This window comes from Drosophila suzukii, chromosome 3 (assembly GCF_043229965.1).
Source record: "Drosophila suzukii chromosome 3, CBGP_Dsuzu_IsoJpt1.0, whole genome shotgun sequence".
Classification (NCBI taxonomy): Eukaryota; Metazoa; Arthropoda; class Insecta; order Diptera; family Drosophilidae; genus Drosophila; species Drosophila suzukii.
In genome coordinates, this window is record NC_092082.1 from 37375415 (window position 1) to 37394995 (window position 19581).

The following is a 19581-nucleotide window of genomic DNA, read 5'->3' on the forward strand; positions in this document are numbered from 1 at the left end:
AAGTTAATATATCGAAAAGCATTAAAATTATTATTTTTTACATATTTCTAAAATATTATTTTATCGTTCCTATGGAGCTATACGATATATAGTAGTTGTCCGATCCAGCTCGTTCTGACTTAAATACTCCGTGCAATATAAATAAGACATGTAATGAACTGATATTGTTGGTCTGCTCGCTACGAGATTCGTGCGGCTAGCTCAGAAGATTGTGTGTTCGTCCCACCAAATTTATATGACGTGTCTGCCTCGTTGATCAGTGAGAAAACACAGGGTTCGAATGGTGACAGTGGGTTTTATACTCGTGTTATTAATACAGCGGATGTTCGCCTCGGTGTCTCCTCGCGCTTGTTCCACAGGCTGCTGATGTTCTTCGTCCTGGCTTGTCGACGCGTTGTCTTGACGATCGCTGGCTCCTGTGTCTCGGGATGCTCGTATTGACCCGCCTCTGCTCGCTTGCCTACGCGCTGCCTTGGGGTCGCTTGACGCGCCTTGTACTCACAGAGAGTTCGGCCTTGTGGGCTTAGGGAAGCGTCACCGTTCTCAGACTAGGGTGAACAAGCCTTGCTCTCCAGGGCAACGTCTTCGAGGCAATACCTGTCCCTTGGTCTGTCCCAGACGGTCCCGCTAGGTTCTTGCTCAGATTCCGCTGACAGTCAAAGCTAACGCCAGTAAGCTGCCTAGCCGCTCACTTTGCTTTTCGCCTAGCGCAGGCGAACGGTCCACCCAGCTTCACCCTAATGCTTGACGTCCGCGACGCTCCTGCGCTCCCCAATGAGCTCCGCGCGGCGATGGCAGCGTGGCTTCCGGGGATGTCTGCTGGCGTCGCTGCAGATGTCCTCTGCGCTGTTATCTGTCTTGGCGCTGGGCTTCTCCAGGACAACGCTTCTTGAATGCCTCAACGGGCCGACCAGTAGCATGGCGTTTCTGGCACTCGGGTTTTGGGTAGTTGCTGTTCGGGAACTTCGCCGGTAATCGCAGGGCTCTCCAGGCCAACGCCTCTGAAACTCCTCCTGAAACCACAAATCGATCCACCGCTCATCCTTCACGCCAGGTACTGCTTGGTCGGGCAAGGCACGCTGTGTCTCAGACAACTTTCCTTCCCGAGCTCACGGTTCTTCGTCGCAGGGACATCGATACTCATGGGCTATCGATCCCCAGCTCGCTGCTCATTGCCGCGTCCTACTCCTTTCCATGGTTCCTCCGTTTGCTCACACTATCCGTGCGTGATTGATGTTTCATCGACTAACGACACCGACGGTGAAGCGTTGCCACCTGCTCGTTGCGATATTTCCACCTTTTGCCGATATATCCAGCTTTCATGTGCCCATCGATCGCGTTATCGTCCAGTACCAATCGATCGCCTATCGAGGCGCCCCCTTCCCTGGCTCGTGGTGATTTTGTCTCGTATTTTGCAGATCACTGGAGAGACGAAATCTACAACCTGGTAAGGGCCATCGTACCTTGGGGCTAGTTTCGCAGCGAATCCTTCAGCCGCTTTGGACAGATGATGTTCCTTGGCCCATACTACGTCGCCCACCGCTGATGTCCATTGCCTCCTTCTCAGATTATAGTGTCTGGCTTGATCCTGGGATGCCTTAGACGCGGTTCTCTGCCCTGCGTAAGAAACGCCGGTGTATGACCGGTGGATTGCTATGTGCTCGTGTTCACTGCTGGCAAAATCTCCAGCCACTTTTCGTCACAGTTTGTTTGGTCCTGCCCTGCGAATTGCGCAATCATGGCCTTGACTGTTATGTTTGCTTGTTCGGTCGGATTCTCTTGTGGTGTTTATGGTGCGGTGAATTGTTGACTGATACCCATCTCAGCCAGGAAACTTTTGAAGATACGGCTTGCAAACTGTACTCCGTTGTCCGTTATGACCACCTTCGGGACCTCGTACCTTGCGAATTTGCGCTCCCTAAACGCCTTCTTGAGCGACTCTGCTGTCGCACTGCGCAGGGGCACCAGTTCCGTCCATTTCGAAAATCTGTCTATCATGACCAGCAGCTTTTGGTTGCCGTGCTTAGATCTTGGTAGCGGTCAAACGAAGTCTGCACGTACTGTGGCCCATTGTTCCTCCGGCACTTGGGTCAACATCTTCATGGCCGCCTGCATTTGATTGGGTTTAAACCGCATGCAAGTCTCGCATTTTCTTACGTGGGCTCTGCCATCTCTATGCATGCCTGGCCAGTAGTATCGGGCTGTCAACTGTGCAATTGTCCTCCGGCTACCTACGTGTCCTGCCGTCGTGGTTTTTCCTCAACTCTGTTTCCCGTAGCGACTTTGGGACGCACATGACGTGACGTCTTCGCTGTATGTTTGTTTCTGTACAGTGAATAACCTTCCATCACATAGTCCGGGTACTTCTGCGCTTGGGTCCTTATCTTTTCGCGCATGTCCTTGATCCAGCTGCACCTTCCCGAAGTTTATGTCGCCGTTGCTTCCTTTAACCCTCGTAGCGTCTCTGGTAGTGGTTGTCTTAATAATGCGTCAGCCGGCACGTTTAGCTGACCCTTTCTGTACGCTGCTGCAGCTTTCGGATCGCTCAGACGATCGCCAAGCACTCCTTCTCCGTTGTTGAATAGTTTTTTCCGCGCCGCTCAGAGTTCGGCTCGAACAGGAGATTACTTTTTCGCCCTTTTCAGTGTCTTGGGTGAGTATTGCTCCGATGCCGTAGTCGCTGGCGTCTGTTTGCAGGATGAAAGTTCTACTTTACTTCCTTAAACGTCATCTGGTGCTCTGGTGTCCGTTGGAGTGCTGCCTTTGCGTAGTAGGTCATTCAGGGGTTTGAAGATTCTGGAAAAATCTGGTACAAACCGGCGGTACCACGACGCAACTCCTAGGTATTGCCGGAGCTCTTTGACGGTCAATGGGGGTTCCAGTTCAGAGATGGCGGCTACTTTTCCGGGATCTGTTTCTATTTTTCTGGATGCAGCCTCAGGTTTGCTTCTCTTAGACGCCGGAACACCTCTCTAAGGTTTCTCTTGTGTTCTTCTAGCGAGCGACCGATCACTGTTATGTCATCCAGGTAAGCGAATGCGTGAGGTGACATCTCGGGGCCTTACTTGGTCCAAAACCCGCTAAAACGTTGCCGATGCCGAGTGGAGACCGAACGCCATTAACCTCCACTAGAATAGACCTTTGCCTGGTACCTTGAACGCCGAATGTAGTTTATGCGGGGCATTGGGTAGGCATCCTTCACTGACTTAGCGTTGATCTGTCTGAAGTCGACACACAGTCTCCACTTGCCCGTCTTCTTTTTCATCATCACGATGGGGAAGCTGTATGGGCTCTTTGAATGCTCTATGAACCCCATGTAGAGAAGCTCGTCCACCTTAGCGTTGATTTCCACTTGGATTTTTGGGTTCTCAGGGTAGTATCTCTGCTTGATTGGCTTGTAATCCTTCATTTTAATCTGGTGCTCTGCCATATTCGATGTTCCCGTCATTGTGCTGAAGTCTGCCAGCTCTGTTTCCAGGAACGCTGTAGTATCGTCCAACTTGATTACCTGTTGAACGACTGCTACCGAAAGCTTCTCCTGGTTCCTGGCTGGTATTATTATTTCGTGTCAAGCACACCTTATCTCGGTTTCGACTTGTTTCAGGAAGTTCCTTCCCAACACCAACGGATCCACTACTCCGGGTAGAACCAACAGGCTCATGGTCACTTGTTTGTGGCCGAATTTGACCTCCACTTCGAGCTGCGCGTTAATTCCGCCTCATCTTCCGTCTGCCAACCCAACTTGCCGTCTCGTCCTTGAAGTCCTTCCTAGAGCAGCAATGTTGTCAGCCATTTCTTCGCTAACGAAGCTTGCCGTTGCTCCGATGTCCATTGTGGCTTTGTAGCTGCTCCCACCAATTATCACAGCTGCGGACAAAAGCTGCTCCTCCTCGATTATCTTGCCCGTTAGTTTGGAGAGATGGGATTGTGCGATCCCCGCTCGCCTCTCTGCGGCTGAGATCGTTGGCCATTTCCCGATCGCTGGCAGCAATCGACGCTCCTGACACCCATCTTGCCGCAAATCCAGCAAAATAACAGCCGCTGGTTTCGACATCCTCTAGCCCAGTGTCCGTTCCTACCGCATTTCTGACAGGCCTCCTTCGGGTCTGTGATATGGGTGGCATCTTGTGGCCTCTGTGTGTTGCTTGGCGGCCTCCATAAGGTATAGTTTGGCTGTCTCTGTTGCTGTGTGGGTGGTGTCCATTGGCCTCCGCGTTGTGTTTCTGTTGCCTGCTGTCGTCTGGCTTGGTATGGTGGGGACCATTGGTCATTTCCTCTTGTGTCCTGGTTATCTGTCTCCTCTCATCGTCTGCATGTTACCTGCGTTGGTGACGCCGACTTGGTCTTTGAGAACTTGTTCTCCTGTGCGAAGACTTCCCGTTCCTTTTCAAGTTCTTCGTACTCATCGGCTAGGATCATTAGCGTATCCCTGGATCCGATACTTTGTATGTTCTTAAGAAAATCCGTAGGCTGGGGATGCAGTTCCCTTTAATGACCCTTAACGTCTCTTTCGTAGAAAAGTTAAGTGGCCTCACCATCGTCTGCATGTCGATCATGTAGTCCTTGAACGACTCGCTGAAGCCTTGCTGCCGTTGCCGGACCTGGTTCGCCAGCCTGGTGACGAATTCTCTTGGCAGAAAATATGTGTGGAAGCTTTCTATGAACTCTGCCCAGGTTCCCCATTGCTTGTTGTTGGCGATGAACCATTTCAAAGCCCTTCCTTTTAGCAACTCCGGCATCGCTCAAGGGATCATATCAAGATCCAAGCCGTACGTGTTGGCGGACCGTTGTACCTGCTCCAGGAACTCGAATGGTTTTTCCCCCCCGTCGAACCTGAACGACCATTCGCGGACCTGTTTAGCGACCTTTGCATATTCCGACTGGCTTCGTCTCGGGGTCAGCGCTGCTGCTTTCTTAACAACCTTCGGAAAATTAACAGGCATGACATAAGAACGGTCATAATTTTTAATACTACTAAAATTGAATAATTTAATGCAGATCGCCAAATAATCATTCTAAAAACCCTTTAAGGTATGCCATTTCGAAATACGATTCCTTTTGAGCAAGTTAAGGACATATTTTAAAAACTATTATAGAAGGACCTATAAAAACGGGATTTAACTCCTACATTCAAAAGGGCTTGGAAAAAAATCTATGCTATTTATGAATTTGTGCGGTAGGCAACCCCAAAGTGCTTCACCACCAAATTAAAATATTGGTGTACCAAGTGCTGGTAGTTCCTTCATCTCTCGGTGGCACATAATTCATCGGCTTGCTCTGTTGACAGAGCGAGTAGAGCATCCCTAACTAAGAATTTACCTGGGGCTAGAGCCAATAGACCTTTCGGATCGTTGCTTACAGGGCACAACGAATGGGTATGTTGTCTTCCAAATACTAATTCTTATGGGCAGTAATTGACCGTCCTGGAAAGTGTTGCGCTAAAACTAAATACAAAATATGGAAGCCATACATCCCCATTAGTTTTATCGACTGATATATATGAACGTATATATTTATTGAAAGTTCTGTGGCTTCTTTCTACTGTTCCTACTGTCTGGTAGTGGGGCACTGTTGACATGATTTTTAGGTAAATTTTTAGGTTTTTACATAGTTGAATGATAATTCAATTTTTGCATTCAGTTCCCATATCCGAAATACAAGTCTTCATTAAATTGAACTTAAATTAAAATTGCTTTAGCTACACTATTTCTTCTTTGGTTTGCTATTGGACCTGCCACTAAATATTTAGTTAGGTCTCATATTAATGTGACTGCATATTCATTTCCGTTGTCTGATTTGGGTAAAGTCCAAAATGTATCTACTATAACCCTGACGAATGCACATGTTGGTGTTTCGGTTACAGTGATTTGATTTCATTGTTCCTTGACATATACTTCCAAAAATAATGTCTTGCAACCTTGGCCGAGGATTTTATAATGCCTCCTATTGTGTCCTCCTTGTACTGGAGCATCATGGAATATAGACCTAATAGCTTCTTGGTCTATACCGTTTTTATTTAAGGTCACCGGATTGAGTTGCGCTACTCTTAATGATTTCAATATTTTATTGATCATATTTTTAAAATTATCAAAAATACTTTGCCAGGGTGTCCCTTCGAGTTGGCTGACTTTTGTGTTTACCGGCTTGCATTTCAAGCCTTTCCTAAAATTAACATTGTTCAAAAATCCTATTAATATACAAATCGCTGGCACCATATCTATGGAATTTCATGTCTACCTTTTAAAATTTTTAAAAACCTAAAAATCTTTTCATCTTTTATATTTATTCAATAAAAAACGTCTTTTTTCTTTAGGGGTGAATCTGGCAAAACGTAAGCTTTGCAATTATAGGACTTTTACGTTTCCATACAATTACTAAAAGTCAATCTTGATGTAATGTTTTTTTAATGATATATGTTACTGACCTAAAATGGAAATGCGAATATTTATCACAAAAAATGGAGTGACGTCCATACCGTCACAATAAAAAGTGGCTTACTCAAAATAAACAAATAAATATAAACGACAAAAGTTAAACATATTATTTGAACGCGCGAGTTACCGCACACGTCGTTGCGGACTTACAGGTCATTAACCCATACACCTGCGGAAGTCAGCAGAGCCAACCGCCTGAGCAGTGAGCAGAGCCAGGCGCCTCGGAAGTGAACGAAGCCAGCCGCATTGAAAGCTACACGATTCACCTGATCCCATAAGTTAGTTCTTAGTTTACGAAACAATAAAGGGCATTATAATTCTGTCTGTCAACGAACAAGGTTCTTTTCTTTTATTCAAACGGCACCCAAAAATCATACATTGAACTCTAAGGCGATACTTGGATACTGGAATCGCACACTGCACACTCGGAAAGTATATACTCGTACATATATATTGTAATTCGCGGCAACGCATGAACTCCCAGGGTACGCCGATTCACCTTACTTGATCTAGGATGTAGTTTATGCGGGGCATTGGGTAGGCATCCTTCACTGACTTCGCGTTGATCTGTCTGAAGTCGACACACAGTCTCCACTTGCCTGTCTTCTTTTTCACCATCACGATGGGGGAGCTGTATGGGCTCTTTAAATGCTCTATGAACCCCATTTGGAGCAGGTCGTCCACCTTTGCGTTGATTTCCCCTTGGATTTTTGGGTTCTTGGGGTAGTATCTCTGCTTGATTGGCTTGTCATCCTTCATTTTGATCTGGTGTTCTGCCATATTCGATGTTCCCGTCATTGTGCTGAAGTCTGCCAGCTCTGCTTCAAGGAACGCTGTATTATCGTCCAACTCGACTGCTACTGATAGCTTCTCCTCGCCTCTCTGCGGCTGAGATCGCTGGCCATTTCCCGATCGTTGGCAGCAATCGACGCTCCTGACACCCACCTTGCCGCAAAGCCAGCAAAATAACAGCCGCTGGTTTCGACATCCTCTAGCGCAGTGTCCGTTCCCACCGCATTTCCGACAGGCCTCCTGCGGGTCTGTGATATGGGTGGCATATTTTGGCTTCTGTGTGTTTCTTGGCGGCCTCCACAAGGTATTGTTTGGCTGTCTCTGTTGCTGTGGGGGTGGTGTTCATTGGCATCCGCGTGGTTCGTCTGTGGCCTGCTGTCGTCTGGCTTGGAGTGGTGGGGACCATTGGTCATTTCCTCGTGTGTCCTGGTTATCTGTCTCCTCGCATCTTCTGCATGTTACCTGCGTTGGTAACGCCGAGTTGGTCTTTGAGAACTTGTTCTTCTGTGCGAAAACTTCCCGGTTCTTTTCAATTTCTTCGTACTCATCGGCTAGGATCATTAGCGTATCCAGGTCCGTCACTTTGTACGCTCTTAGGAAGATCCGTAGGGTGTGGGTTCAGTTCTCTTTAATGACCCTTAATGTCTCTTTCGTAGAGTAGTTAAGTAGCCTCACCATCGTCTGCATGTCGATCATGTAGTCCTTGAACGACTCGCTGAAGCCTTGCTTCCGTTGCCGGACCTGATCCGCTAGCCTGGTGAAGAAATCTCTTGGCAGAAAATAGGTGTGGAAGCTTTCTTTGAACTCCGCCCAGGTTATCCTTTGCTTGTTGTTGGCGATGAACCACTTTAAAGCCCTTCCCTTAAGCGAGTCCGGCAACGCTCGGGGGATCATATCTAAGTCCAAATGGTTTTTCCGCCCCGTCGAACCTGAACGACCATTCGCGGACCATTTTTACCGACCTTTGCATAGTTCGACTGGCTGGGTCTCGAGGTCTCCTGTGGGCCTCTATTTGCAAGTTGTCAATGGTCAGGCTTGCCACTAGGTTGTCCCCTGCAGCGTTCGTTAACGTGATGCTTGGGCCGGCTTTGTCGTGGTATGTTGCTTCCAGCTCGGCCCAGATGTCGACGAGTTGTGGGTCTTTCTCCGTTTCTGAGTAGTATTCCGACAGGGCCTTCCTCATGTCGCCTAGCCTGTCCTCCAGGGCGACATTAAGCATCTGTGCGACATGGGCGAAGTCCTCCTTCTTGAGGCGGTAAATCCACTTCTTTCCCATTTTTATTGTGTTGCTCTCACTGTTGGGACAATCACGTTGGGCGCCAGATGTAACGAACTGATTTTGTTGGTCTGCTCGCTACGAGATTCATGCGGCTGGCTCAGAAGATTGTGTGTTCGTCCCACCAAATTTATATGATGTGTCTGCCCCGTACATCAGTGAGAAAACACAGGGTTCGAATGGTGACAGTGGGTTTTATTCTCGTGTTATTAATACAGCGCTTGTATGGCTGGGCTGGCCTCGTTGTCTCCTTGCTCTGGTTCCGCCGGCTGCTAGTGCTTCTCGTCCTAGCTTGTCGGCGCGTTGACTTGACGATCGCTGGCTCCTGTGTCTCGGGATGCTCGTAGGGACCCGCCTCTGCTCGCTTGCCGACGCGCTGCCTCGGGGTCGGCCTTGTGGGCCTAGGGAAGCGTCACTGTTCTCAGACTAGGGTGATCAAGCCTTGCTCTCCAGGGCAACTCCTGTCCCGCTAGGTTCTTGCTCAGATCACGCTGACAGTCAAGGCTAACACCAGGAAGCTGCCTAGCCGGTCACTTTGCTTTTCGCCTAGCGCAGACGAACGTTTCACCCGGCTTCACCCTAATGCTTGACGTCCGCGACGTTCCTGCGCTCCCCAATGAGTTCCGCGCAGCGATAGCGACGTGGCTGCCGGTGATGTCTGCTAGCGTCGCTGCAGATGTCCTCTGCGCTGTTTCTTGTCTTGCGTTTCAAGTTGGAGTTCCTGATGTCCCAATCCCGAACGTCTCGACGTGGCGATCTTGCTCCTTGTATGCTTTTCACGGCGCTGCTTCCGACGACTCGCCTTGTTGTGGCTCCCTTGTAGATTACTTGTTTGACTGACTGTTCACTTTGATATCTTGACTGATCTTGATGGTTTGACTCCTCGTGATCGACTGATCCAGCTGCCAGCGCTCTGCGGCATTATATAGGGCCTCCGTGAACCGTTTTTCCCCTTTTGTGCACGGTACGCTGAATCTCTCCACTCCGGGTCCAAAAGTCCGTGACTCCTGTTTGACCCACTTGTCCTTTACGCACAGCTTCCAACCGAGGTTCTGCCCACTGCTGCCGTCCTGCTGGTTCCAGTGATGCTTGTGTCACGTCTGTGTGCCGCTCCGCTGCCGAGATGTGGTACTTCTTCTCCCGGCCCAAAGATCACGGCAGAGTACAAAGTCCGGTGAAGTTCCGTTATCCCCTTTTGCACACGGCACATTATACCCGTTACTTGTAGATTAAAAGGGTATACATATTGGATAACTAGCTCCTCTGCAGGTGGTAAATTCAATATTATCCGCCACCAAAATACTTGTCAATTAAATTAATTTCATTCACGGCATCTGCCGATATTTTAATCAATAAATTAGTAACGTGTAAGAGAATTCAAAACCATGAAGTGCTAAACGTTTCTTAAGAGGGGTGCTGACACGAGAAGTAGAGTAGGGTATGAAGAATGCCATAACTTTCGACGGACAACCTTAAAAATAGGGGGTCGTATTGCACGTACCGCGACGATTCATTCGTCACACGAACATGTAAGGGAGAGGGAACATGGCCGAACATATTGTGTTGCGATCAAGCGACAAAAAACCTTGGGATGTGTGGGAAGTGTGGTCTGACGACTGACGAACTTTTTAATATTATCTATCTTTATGTTGCTTATGGTGCTCACTTACCAGCGTACCTTACAGAGAAGATTTAAATAGTCTACTCAATACATTTATGGACATCTTTAGAGAAGCCATAATAATTGCGTGTCCAAGCACTGCATTGTAGCCCCCCTGGTAGAATCTAAAAACAGCGAGTTTAGAACTCCCTTCAACAAAGTTAAGTACAGCAAGAGCGAAACTACGTGGAACGTAAAAAAAAAATTAGAATAGCGAAACAGAGACTGTGCCAATTTTTGTAGTAGCATTAAGCCAACCGCAGAGGCATCGCGACTCATAAAAATCTTAGCAATGGCTCTTTCAATTATTGGCTACCTTGAAAACAAGGGTGATACCTGGACGAAAACATGCTAGCACACTCTGAAACTTCTGCTGGACTTTCTTCCTTTAAACACTCAAACAGTTGAGGACTCCTCCATAGGGGGAACCTCGAGGAACATAGCGTAATTAATATTTGAAACACTGATAGTAAGAGTAATAGACACCCACATCAGTCCACTCATTATGACCATGTATAGAGAGAGGTTTCCACTGTTTCCACCTCAACGGCTTTCTCTGGATAAATAGTAGGCCAATAGTGCAATAATATACTTCATCATGAGCTCAGCACAAGCGACTAGAACTGTCAGTAGTAAAACCCCGCAAAGAGGGGAACTCTCCGCTCTTGTATTTGTTATATTAGGAAATAAACTTCTACTTCTTCAAGAGGAGGCAGAAAATAATGGTTCTCTAATGCACTAGTCACACGCATTCTTCTGTACAAGATCAATGTTTGGTGGCATTTCCTTGAAAATAAATGCCATCTGACGAATCTACACAAGAAGTGCAAGACTCGGTACAGTGGTGCGCTTCGCACTAGCGTCACTGATGTTAAATACAATCCTTAACCTTGAACCCCTGAACCGGCTGCCAAGAAACTAGGCAAGAGCGACTGCACTGAGTCTTCGCAAAGAAACAGCCTGGACAACTGACTTAATTGGGCACTCTACCATCTAAACTTTTATTTGCCTCCCACACCAAACAGAGAACGCCGTCGATATAAACCACTTCTGAACTAAAAATAAAAATTTCATTTAGTCTACAAGAACACTGAAGTGTTTTCCAGGCGTAAATCACCTGGAGGCAACTAAGCCGTCTTCATCTTCTCAGAGAGTCACGTAGTCCTCAGAGCTCCCGACTCCTACATAACAATCTCTGTAAACATTTCAGAATGCCTCAAATATCAGAACAAGATGGCCACACAAATCAGATTCAACCTCATCTTCGTGACTGGACACCGTAACATTGAAGGTAACTGCATAGCTGACGAGTTATCAAGACAAGTGACAGCCACCGATATCCTTCGCATCAAGGACACGTTGGGCATGGCCATGGTTACCTGTAATCTCTTCCTAAAACGTAGGGTATAAATCCTCTATGCTATACCTCAAAGTCTACATGGCCAAAGTGTATCCTAAAAAGAGCCCAAGTTCTCTCAGTTTAATTTTTTAATCATGTGTTGGATTCTCATAATTTATGATTATCTCTTTGTCCCTTGATTCCCAAAGCCGAGGGTACAATATTCACGTATTGATAACAGTAGATTTTTAGAGAGGAATAAGAACCGTACAAATAGAAAAACGATTTGTGAGCTAGTTCAAAAAGTCGATCCAAAGTTGTAAATAAACAAAGTTCTAAAAATAAAATATATATTTGTATACTTTTTCAGAGGGTATAATAATTTCAGTCAGAAGTTTACAATGCAGTGAAGGAGACCCCGTAATGTTTATATATTCTTTATCAGCATCACTTGAGGAGTCAAGCTAGCCATGTCCGTCTGTCCGTTTCCACGCAAGCAAGTACTATGCTATATACAAAATATGTGCTATATTATATTTCAATTTCAGTAAACAAACTGCGGTTATGTGTTCCCTGAACGCTGCGTAGCGGCACCAGTCCAATGGATAACCTATCTATTGACACCAGCAGCATTATGTTGCCGTGTTTAAGGTTGTGTGCTTATTTTTTTAACATTTATTGAGTCCAGCTTTACGCACCTAAATCTTCCGCCGCAGAAGTCTACTTTATGCCCCGTAGCATTTTCGGTTGTGGCTGCCTTGACAAGGCGTCTGCCTTAGACAATTGATAGGCCCCCCTTCTCCGTCGTTGAGTTGTTTTAAAGTTAAAAGTTCCGGTATCCATATTTTAGACCTAAACGTCTTTTAAACTGTGCTTTTCTTAGCTGGTCTAAGATGTAGCTTATTCGAGACATCGGGTAGACCTGTTTCAGAGATTTTACGTTGATCTGCCTTAAATTGACCTCATCATACCCGAGATTCGTAGAGTAAAAGGGTATACTTGCCATGTCTGTCTGTCCGTATGAACGCTGAGATCTCGGAATCTATAAGAATTTGAGTGTAGGGACTTGGCTGGTTTCAGCATGGTGCCACGCCTACTAGTACGCCCATAAACGACTATAGCACTAAAACCCTTCTAGCTCCCAAGCCACTCCAACTAAAGAGAGAATCAGAAACACTCATTTCTAAGCGGCTCCTCTTATCTTTCTGTTAATTGGAGTACACAGTCTGAGCCCGCCTCTCAACGCCTACGGTCCGTCGCCAGCGCATACATTTGGTTTTTTTTGTTGTTACTTGCAAGCTGCGGTGTTCGCAAAGCCCGTTAGTAAACTGAAGTATTGAATTTATCTCGCCTTGTGATTTGTTTTTTATATATGATGGACGTTGATGCACTACGAGCAGTACAAACAAGTGGCCCAACGACACCAAACACGTGCTTGTTACGCGCGGGGCCCTTTTATCAATTTGGGCAAAAAATGCGAGTTCGCGAGGAAGATACAAAAAACATATAGAGACGGGACACAAATGAAAATAAAAGAAGCAACTAAGAATAAAGCAAATGAGTTAAAATATTAGTTTTTAATACCGGGATAGAAGTTTAAGTGCAAATTAAATGATAAAGGCTGTTATAATTTTTACACAGAACGCGAGAGGGCTCGTAACATTGAAAGTTATGCAGCTTAAAAGTTCTACAGAATCAACATCGCCTCTTATTAGATTTTGCATAAAAATAGTACCAAGCATTGTTCTACGATTTACATGTGTAGGTAAATTAAGCAATAGTAATCTACTCTGATAGGAAGGTAGCCTTATGTTTTGATCCCAGTTCAAACTACGAAGGGCAAAAAGAAGAAATTTTTTTTGTACCGACTCAATACGGTCAATATGCACTTGATATTGTGGACTCCAAACCGAAGAACAATATTTCAAAATAGGACAGACAAGGGAGGTAAATAATAATTTGGTTGTATAAGGGTCATCAAATTCTTTTGACCAACGCTTTATTAACCGAAGAACACTCATGGCCTTGTTGACAGTGGACATTATGTGGCAGTGAAATCTAAGTTTTGGGTCAAGAAGAACGCCTAAGTCACTAATTGAATATATACGGTCGAGTGGCGTATTTTGAAGAGAGTAACTAAGAGTAAAGTAGGAGTAGCCCTATAAATTCAAATTTAAAAGGTTGTACTCACACCATCCCTGAAAACAATCAATATCTGACTGTAATTTGAAACCCGACGCTATATCATTATATGATAAACAAAGCTTAACATCATCAGCATACATTAGTAAACGAGAATGTGTTATGATAGAAGGAAGATCGTTAATAAACAAAGTAAACAGCAAAGGGCCCAAATGACTACCCAGAGGCACTCCAGATGTCACGTAGATCAATTTTGAAGCTGCGTTCTTGAATATAACCCTCTGAGTCCTACCATTCAAAAACCTTGAAATCCAAGTTAATAGATTACATGGAAACCCAAGCTTATTTAATTTGAATAAGAGGAGAGAGTGGTTGACAGAGTCAAAGGCCTCACTAAAATCTGTGTATATAACGCCAGTCTTCATTTTATTCTTAAATCCATTTATTACAATAGATGACAATTCAAGAAGGTTGGTGGTGGTCGATCTTCGCTTAACAAAACCATGCTGACACGGTGATATTAGCGAGGAACATAAATGTTGCAAATGAGAAGTAATAATACGTTCAAATGCTTTAAAAATTTTGCCGACAATTTAGAAATACCTCTATAATTCTGGGCATCCGCCTTCGCACCCTTTTTGTGAAGTGGAATGGTAAAAGAGTCCTCCCAGATAGTAGGAAAAACTGATGATGAAATAGACAAAATAAAAGGTTAAGACTCGGTTTACATATGGTTGACGCACAAAACTTAAGCACACACCCGGGGAGTTCATCTGGACCGGGAGAATAAGTTGGCGTTTTTCTTGCTAAGTCTCTTAAGAGAGAAATTTCCGTAATTTCAGGGGTAAAAATACAATTTGCCCTATTTATGGGATTAGGGTATTTAGAATTTGACCAAGCAGCCGAACTATAAGTAGTTTGGAAAAACTCGGCAAATAAATCAGCAATTTCAGAATCCGTCGATGCCTCCGTTGAGTTAAAACGTACCGATGAAGGCAATGCTGACGACTTACGCTTGGCATTGACAAAGTTATAAAACTGCTTCGGATCATTTGAAAATTCAAATTTACATCGACTTAAATACATAGAATAGCAATGACTATTGAGAACATTAAAATCCGATCGAGCCACCACATATTTCGAAAAATCAGATGGCTTACCCGATTTCTTATACTTTTTATAAGTGTTTGTCCTAAGGATTTTAAGTCTTTGAAGCGCATTGGTAAACCAAGGTGGCCTGTTTGTCTTTGAAGGAAACCTATCAGGAACGCATTCATTAAAAAAGGTATTTAACACTATATAGAAGTGTTCAGTGGCATTTTCAATATCCATACAATTGTAACAACTAAAGGAGAGAGGGTATCAACGCATGGGAGGCAGATTGTCAATTCCATTGTTGGATGATATCGGTCTTCAGGTACAACAAGAGCGTCAATTCTAGATACCGTGACTTCAGACGGGTCTGAAACAAACACAAGATCTAGTTGTCTATTTAATGAATTCCGTATAAAGCTTACTTGCTGTAACGATAATTCTAGAAGACCATCTACAAAATCATGTGGTGATAGAGGTTTAGCGACTAGTGAGTCAGTAGGAGGAGACCAAGAAGTATCAGGGAGATTAGTCACCCAAAACAATCAAAAGGTCTCTGTTAGAAAGAAGGGATAGAACAGATTTTATCGCAGACAGATGGTGCTCATAAATTATTAAATCAGAGCCAGGTGGAATATAAGAACATGTAACAAATATAAATAATGATTGCAAGGAAACTTTCACACTAATAAATTCAATTTCGTCAGGGGTATCAGAGTGAATTCTCTCGGATGTTAGGCTAGTGGTAACGGCAATCAGCACACCGCCTCCCCTACGTGAGGAGCGACCGGTCCTATAGGCAATAAAAGTGTTTGACGGAACTTCAGAGTCAGATGTCTCTGGTTTCAGCCAAGTTTTCGTAATAGCCAAAATATGTGCAGTAAATGCAGAGGAGTCAGCATAAAGCTTGGGTAGCTTCATATTTAGTCCCCTAACATTTTGATAAGCCAAAAATAAACTTTTTATTTTTTTGGCGCAGTGGAAGGTCTGTTATTTGTTCTCGGTTTATTGGGAACAAATTATTTTATTACTAAATCTTCATTAAGCCAAAAGCTTTCAGAAAGTAGTACCTTAAACACATCAGGCGGAGCAAATATTTTAAGAGACGGTATACTACGAGCGTATAAAAATCTAAATTGTTCAACTGAAATATTCTGAAATAAGAGCGCGAGATCGCGTATTAATTTAAATGTAAGAGAGCACGAGAGAATAAATCTTCTATCGACTGAGCGTTGCTTGTGGGACACTGACACCTTTACGCACGAACAGTTACAATGTAAAGCAAGCAAGAGAGAGAGAGAGAGAGAGAGAGAATAAGAGAATAGCACACCAAAAGTCTACCAGAAATTTGGCAGGTTCAGAGAGAGTTTAAATTACAGTTGTAATATAGAGCGGGAGAGAGAGTGAGAATGAAAGAGTTTTAGCAAGTTTAGTGAGTGTAAAATTACACTAACAAAGCTAGGAGAATAAACAAATCTAATAGAAATGTTAAAATAACTATAACCACATACCCGTTTACTGGGATATCTAATCAAAAACACTAACCCAACTGTTAGGCTAAGCTTTGTTAATAAACAAACATAAGACACTCGCAAAAAATCACAGAATAAGACAAAAACTCAGAGCACAAGAGTTAACACATCTGTTCACAAGCGACGCTGTTATATAGGTATTTTAGCTATTTTTTGTGAAAATTCGTTTGTGCAAAAGAAACAGTGCACAAAGAAGACAAAAAAGTCCCGCGTAGACAACTGTTACATTAGGCTGGTTCCGCTTTAAGCTGGTCCTAATAAAATATTGTATGTTATATAATTGCAAAAATATCGGCATACATTGCAAGGGCTTATATACATATAGTGCTGTTTTTATTTTGTTTTCTATTATAATTCGTTAATTCACTTCCTCGCCAACCGGTCACTGTACTTGCTTGCCGTTACAAAAAAAAAACAAAAGTCTTCTGACAATTGTAACGGTAAACTCGCGTGTTGTGCAGTGCGTTTTGGGTTGCTTTATACCAGTGGTCGGCACACACATATCATCACAAGTTTGCCTTGCATTAGTGTGAGTGTAACAAACACGAAGTTTGCGCGCGGCGTGCTGTAGCGAGACGTTTCTCTGCTTTGCACTGAGATCCTCTGCCACAGCAACAAAAAAGCGCGCCGAAGTTGAGAAAAAATGACCCGAAGACCCATGCCGAAGTCACACGAACATGTACGTTATACGTGAGCGAGCAGAGGATGGGCAGAACACTTCCCTATGCTCACTAGATAGGCCGCTGCCGACCACTGCTTTATACCAATACATACACGCAGATGAATTCCGACCGAGGCAACACAGTGGCAGCCGATAATATTATGACGACTGAAAATAGAGTGCTGCTTTCGAAGTGCAAGTCCGAATCGGTGTACAGTAGCATAAAGCGCCTGGATATTTCGCTGACAGTTCGGCTAGAACTTATTGAGCATAATCAAGCCTCTTTCAGACTTACCCACAATGCGTTGGAGGAGCTAGATTATTCGGAAATCGGCAGTGAGCCTAGCGACAATTTTGAAATGCTCATGGTATCGGTCAAGTCACGGTTGAGGCTGCAATTTGGCAACTGCCAGCTTCGAATGCTAACATCTTCCACCATGCACCTTGATCCCAGCCTGGATCATTTAACTGTCACTGTTGATCGAGTGCATAGGACTCGCCTGGCCGAAGTAAAGCTGCCTACATTCTCCAGTGGATACATCGAATACTCTGACTTCCTCTCCATGTTTACCTCGGTGATAGATAGGCTTCAAACATTTGCGGTTAACACAGAGCCGGTTCCCTGGTTTCTTGCCGAGTCCTACTAGATTCTGCATCTCAACTTCACCTAATAACATCTCGCTTTGGCCAGGTGTTGCAGTTAAGGAAATATCGGTCAGCAGCAACTGTAACTGGCCTTGTTGATACAGCTGTTTCTTCGGAAGAATCTACAGTCAACATCTGCCTCTAGTCGCGCTCTTCTGAATAGTCTGCGGCTCTTCTTGTGCCAACGATTACGGACAGTCAGCCAAGTTACATCATTGATATCGCTGATTGGAATATGCCGTCTAACATACAGTTAGCTGCTCCTTGGTGCTAGCCTGTTTTATGACCTGTTATGCGTGGGCCAAATTAAGGTGGATCATGGATTGCCTCTACTGCAGAAGACTCGTCTTGGCTGGCTCGTGACTGGTGGTGGAGATAGGCTTCGCGGCATTACATCTCTTTTGGCACCTCAAGGCTTGGAAAATGGCGATACCCTACATCATGTCCGCTTGGAGGATCTGGTTAGGCCATTTTGGGAAGTCGAAAATTTGGACAGTGGAGTCATAATGGCCAGCAAGGTAGAGCTGGAGTGTGAGGATCATTTCATCAAAAACTTATATCGTCTTCCGTCTGGCGCTTACTCCGTTCGCTTGTGTGAAACACAGGCACACCGGAGGTTTCTTAATCTTGAACGCAAACTGCAAAGGAATCCCCATTTGAAACATCAATATGTTGCCTTTATTAAGGAATACTTGGAGTTAAACCACATGTCCAGAGTCAGCTCCGAGGCTGTGGGCCCTTGCAGGTATTTCCTGCCGCTCCATTGTGTTCTAAAGGAGGATAGCACAACAACCAAGCTTCGCGTTGTTTTCGATGGATCGTCTTTAGCCTCACTCGGATCGTTCCTTAATGATGTCCTTATGGCTGGACCCGTTATACAGGAAAGGCTGTTTAATATTTTGGTAAAATTTCGTACTTATTAGGTGGCCCTTACTAAAGACATTTGCAAGATGTATCGGTGAGTAAGGGTGAGTGAACCCGATACCTACTTGCAATGCATTTTATGGCGAGACGAACCGGACAAAGAGCTCTAAGTTTACAAACTGGATACAGTGACCTACGGAACTAAGCCTGCCTCATTCCTATCTGTTCGAGCAATGCACCAGCTGGCCATTGATGAGAGGGATTCCTTCCCTGCTGGCTCAGTTGCACTGCAGCAAAATTTCGATGTCGATGATTTTATCTCTGGGTGTAGCTCTGTTGGTGGGTCTATCGAGAAAATGCGACGACCACTGAGATACCAGCTCGAGGTGACTTCAAGTTACGAAAAAGGTGCTCCAGCCACTCCGAGGTTTTAAAGGATGTGTCAGATGATGACAAGGAGAAGTATTTGAAGTTCGGCCTCGACAGCGATATAACCAAAACTCTTGGTCTTGCATGGGATCCGGCAACAGACGAGCTGCTGTTCTCTTTAACGTCTCTAGATCCCGGCTCCAAGGCCTGCCGACAATCAGTTCTGGCCACCATTGCTAGTTTCTATCATATCCGCATATCATCCCCAAGATTTTGGCTTCTTTCAGAAACTGATGTTGAAATTAATGGATTTTGCTATGGTAGCGAGGAAGCTTACGGCGCTTTCATATATGTGTTATCTAGAGGCACTTCTCCCAGCAGCCATCTATTATGTTCCAAATCCCACGTAGTGCCTCTTAAAACGTTATCTGTGCCTAAGCTGGAGTTATGCGGAGCCGTGCGATTAGCCAAGCTGATGAATGAAGTCATTAAAATGGATATGTTCAATGGTAATTTTCATTGCTGGTGTGATACCTCTGTGGCTCAATCCTGAATCAGTAATGAGCCCTGCAAATTCAACGTCTTCTTGGCAAACCGAGTGGCTTCTATACAGGAATTGACTGCTAATATGGAATGGCATTATGTTTCGACTGCACTGAATCCTGCCGACGTTTTGTCCAGGGGCACTACTCCGGATCAACTGGCGCTTTCTGAGATTTTGTCATGGCCCACCATTCTTACTTGGTGGTCGCAAGTATTGGCCCACGCGTCTGCA

General features: G+C 44.9%; 1 protein-coding gene across 1 annotated transcript; it reads right to left on the reverse strand.

Annotated features, from left to right (window-relative positions):
- Positions 1-737: 737 nt before the first annotated feature.
- On the reverse strand, positions 738-2115 carry LOC139352766 (uncharacterized). Its single transcript, XM_070995396.1, has 3 exons — positions 2062-2115; positions 1818-2007; positions 738-1057 (listed from the first exon to the last, which is right to left on the reverse strand). The coding sequence occupies exons 1-3, from the start codon at positions 2113-2115 to the stop codon at positions 738-740; spliced, it is 564 nt and encodes a 187-aa protein (XP_070851497.1).
- Between the last annotated feature and the right edge of the window lie 17466 nt (positions 2116-19581).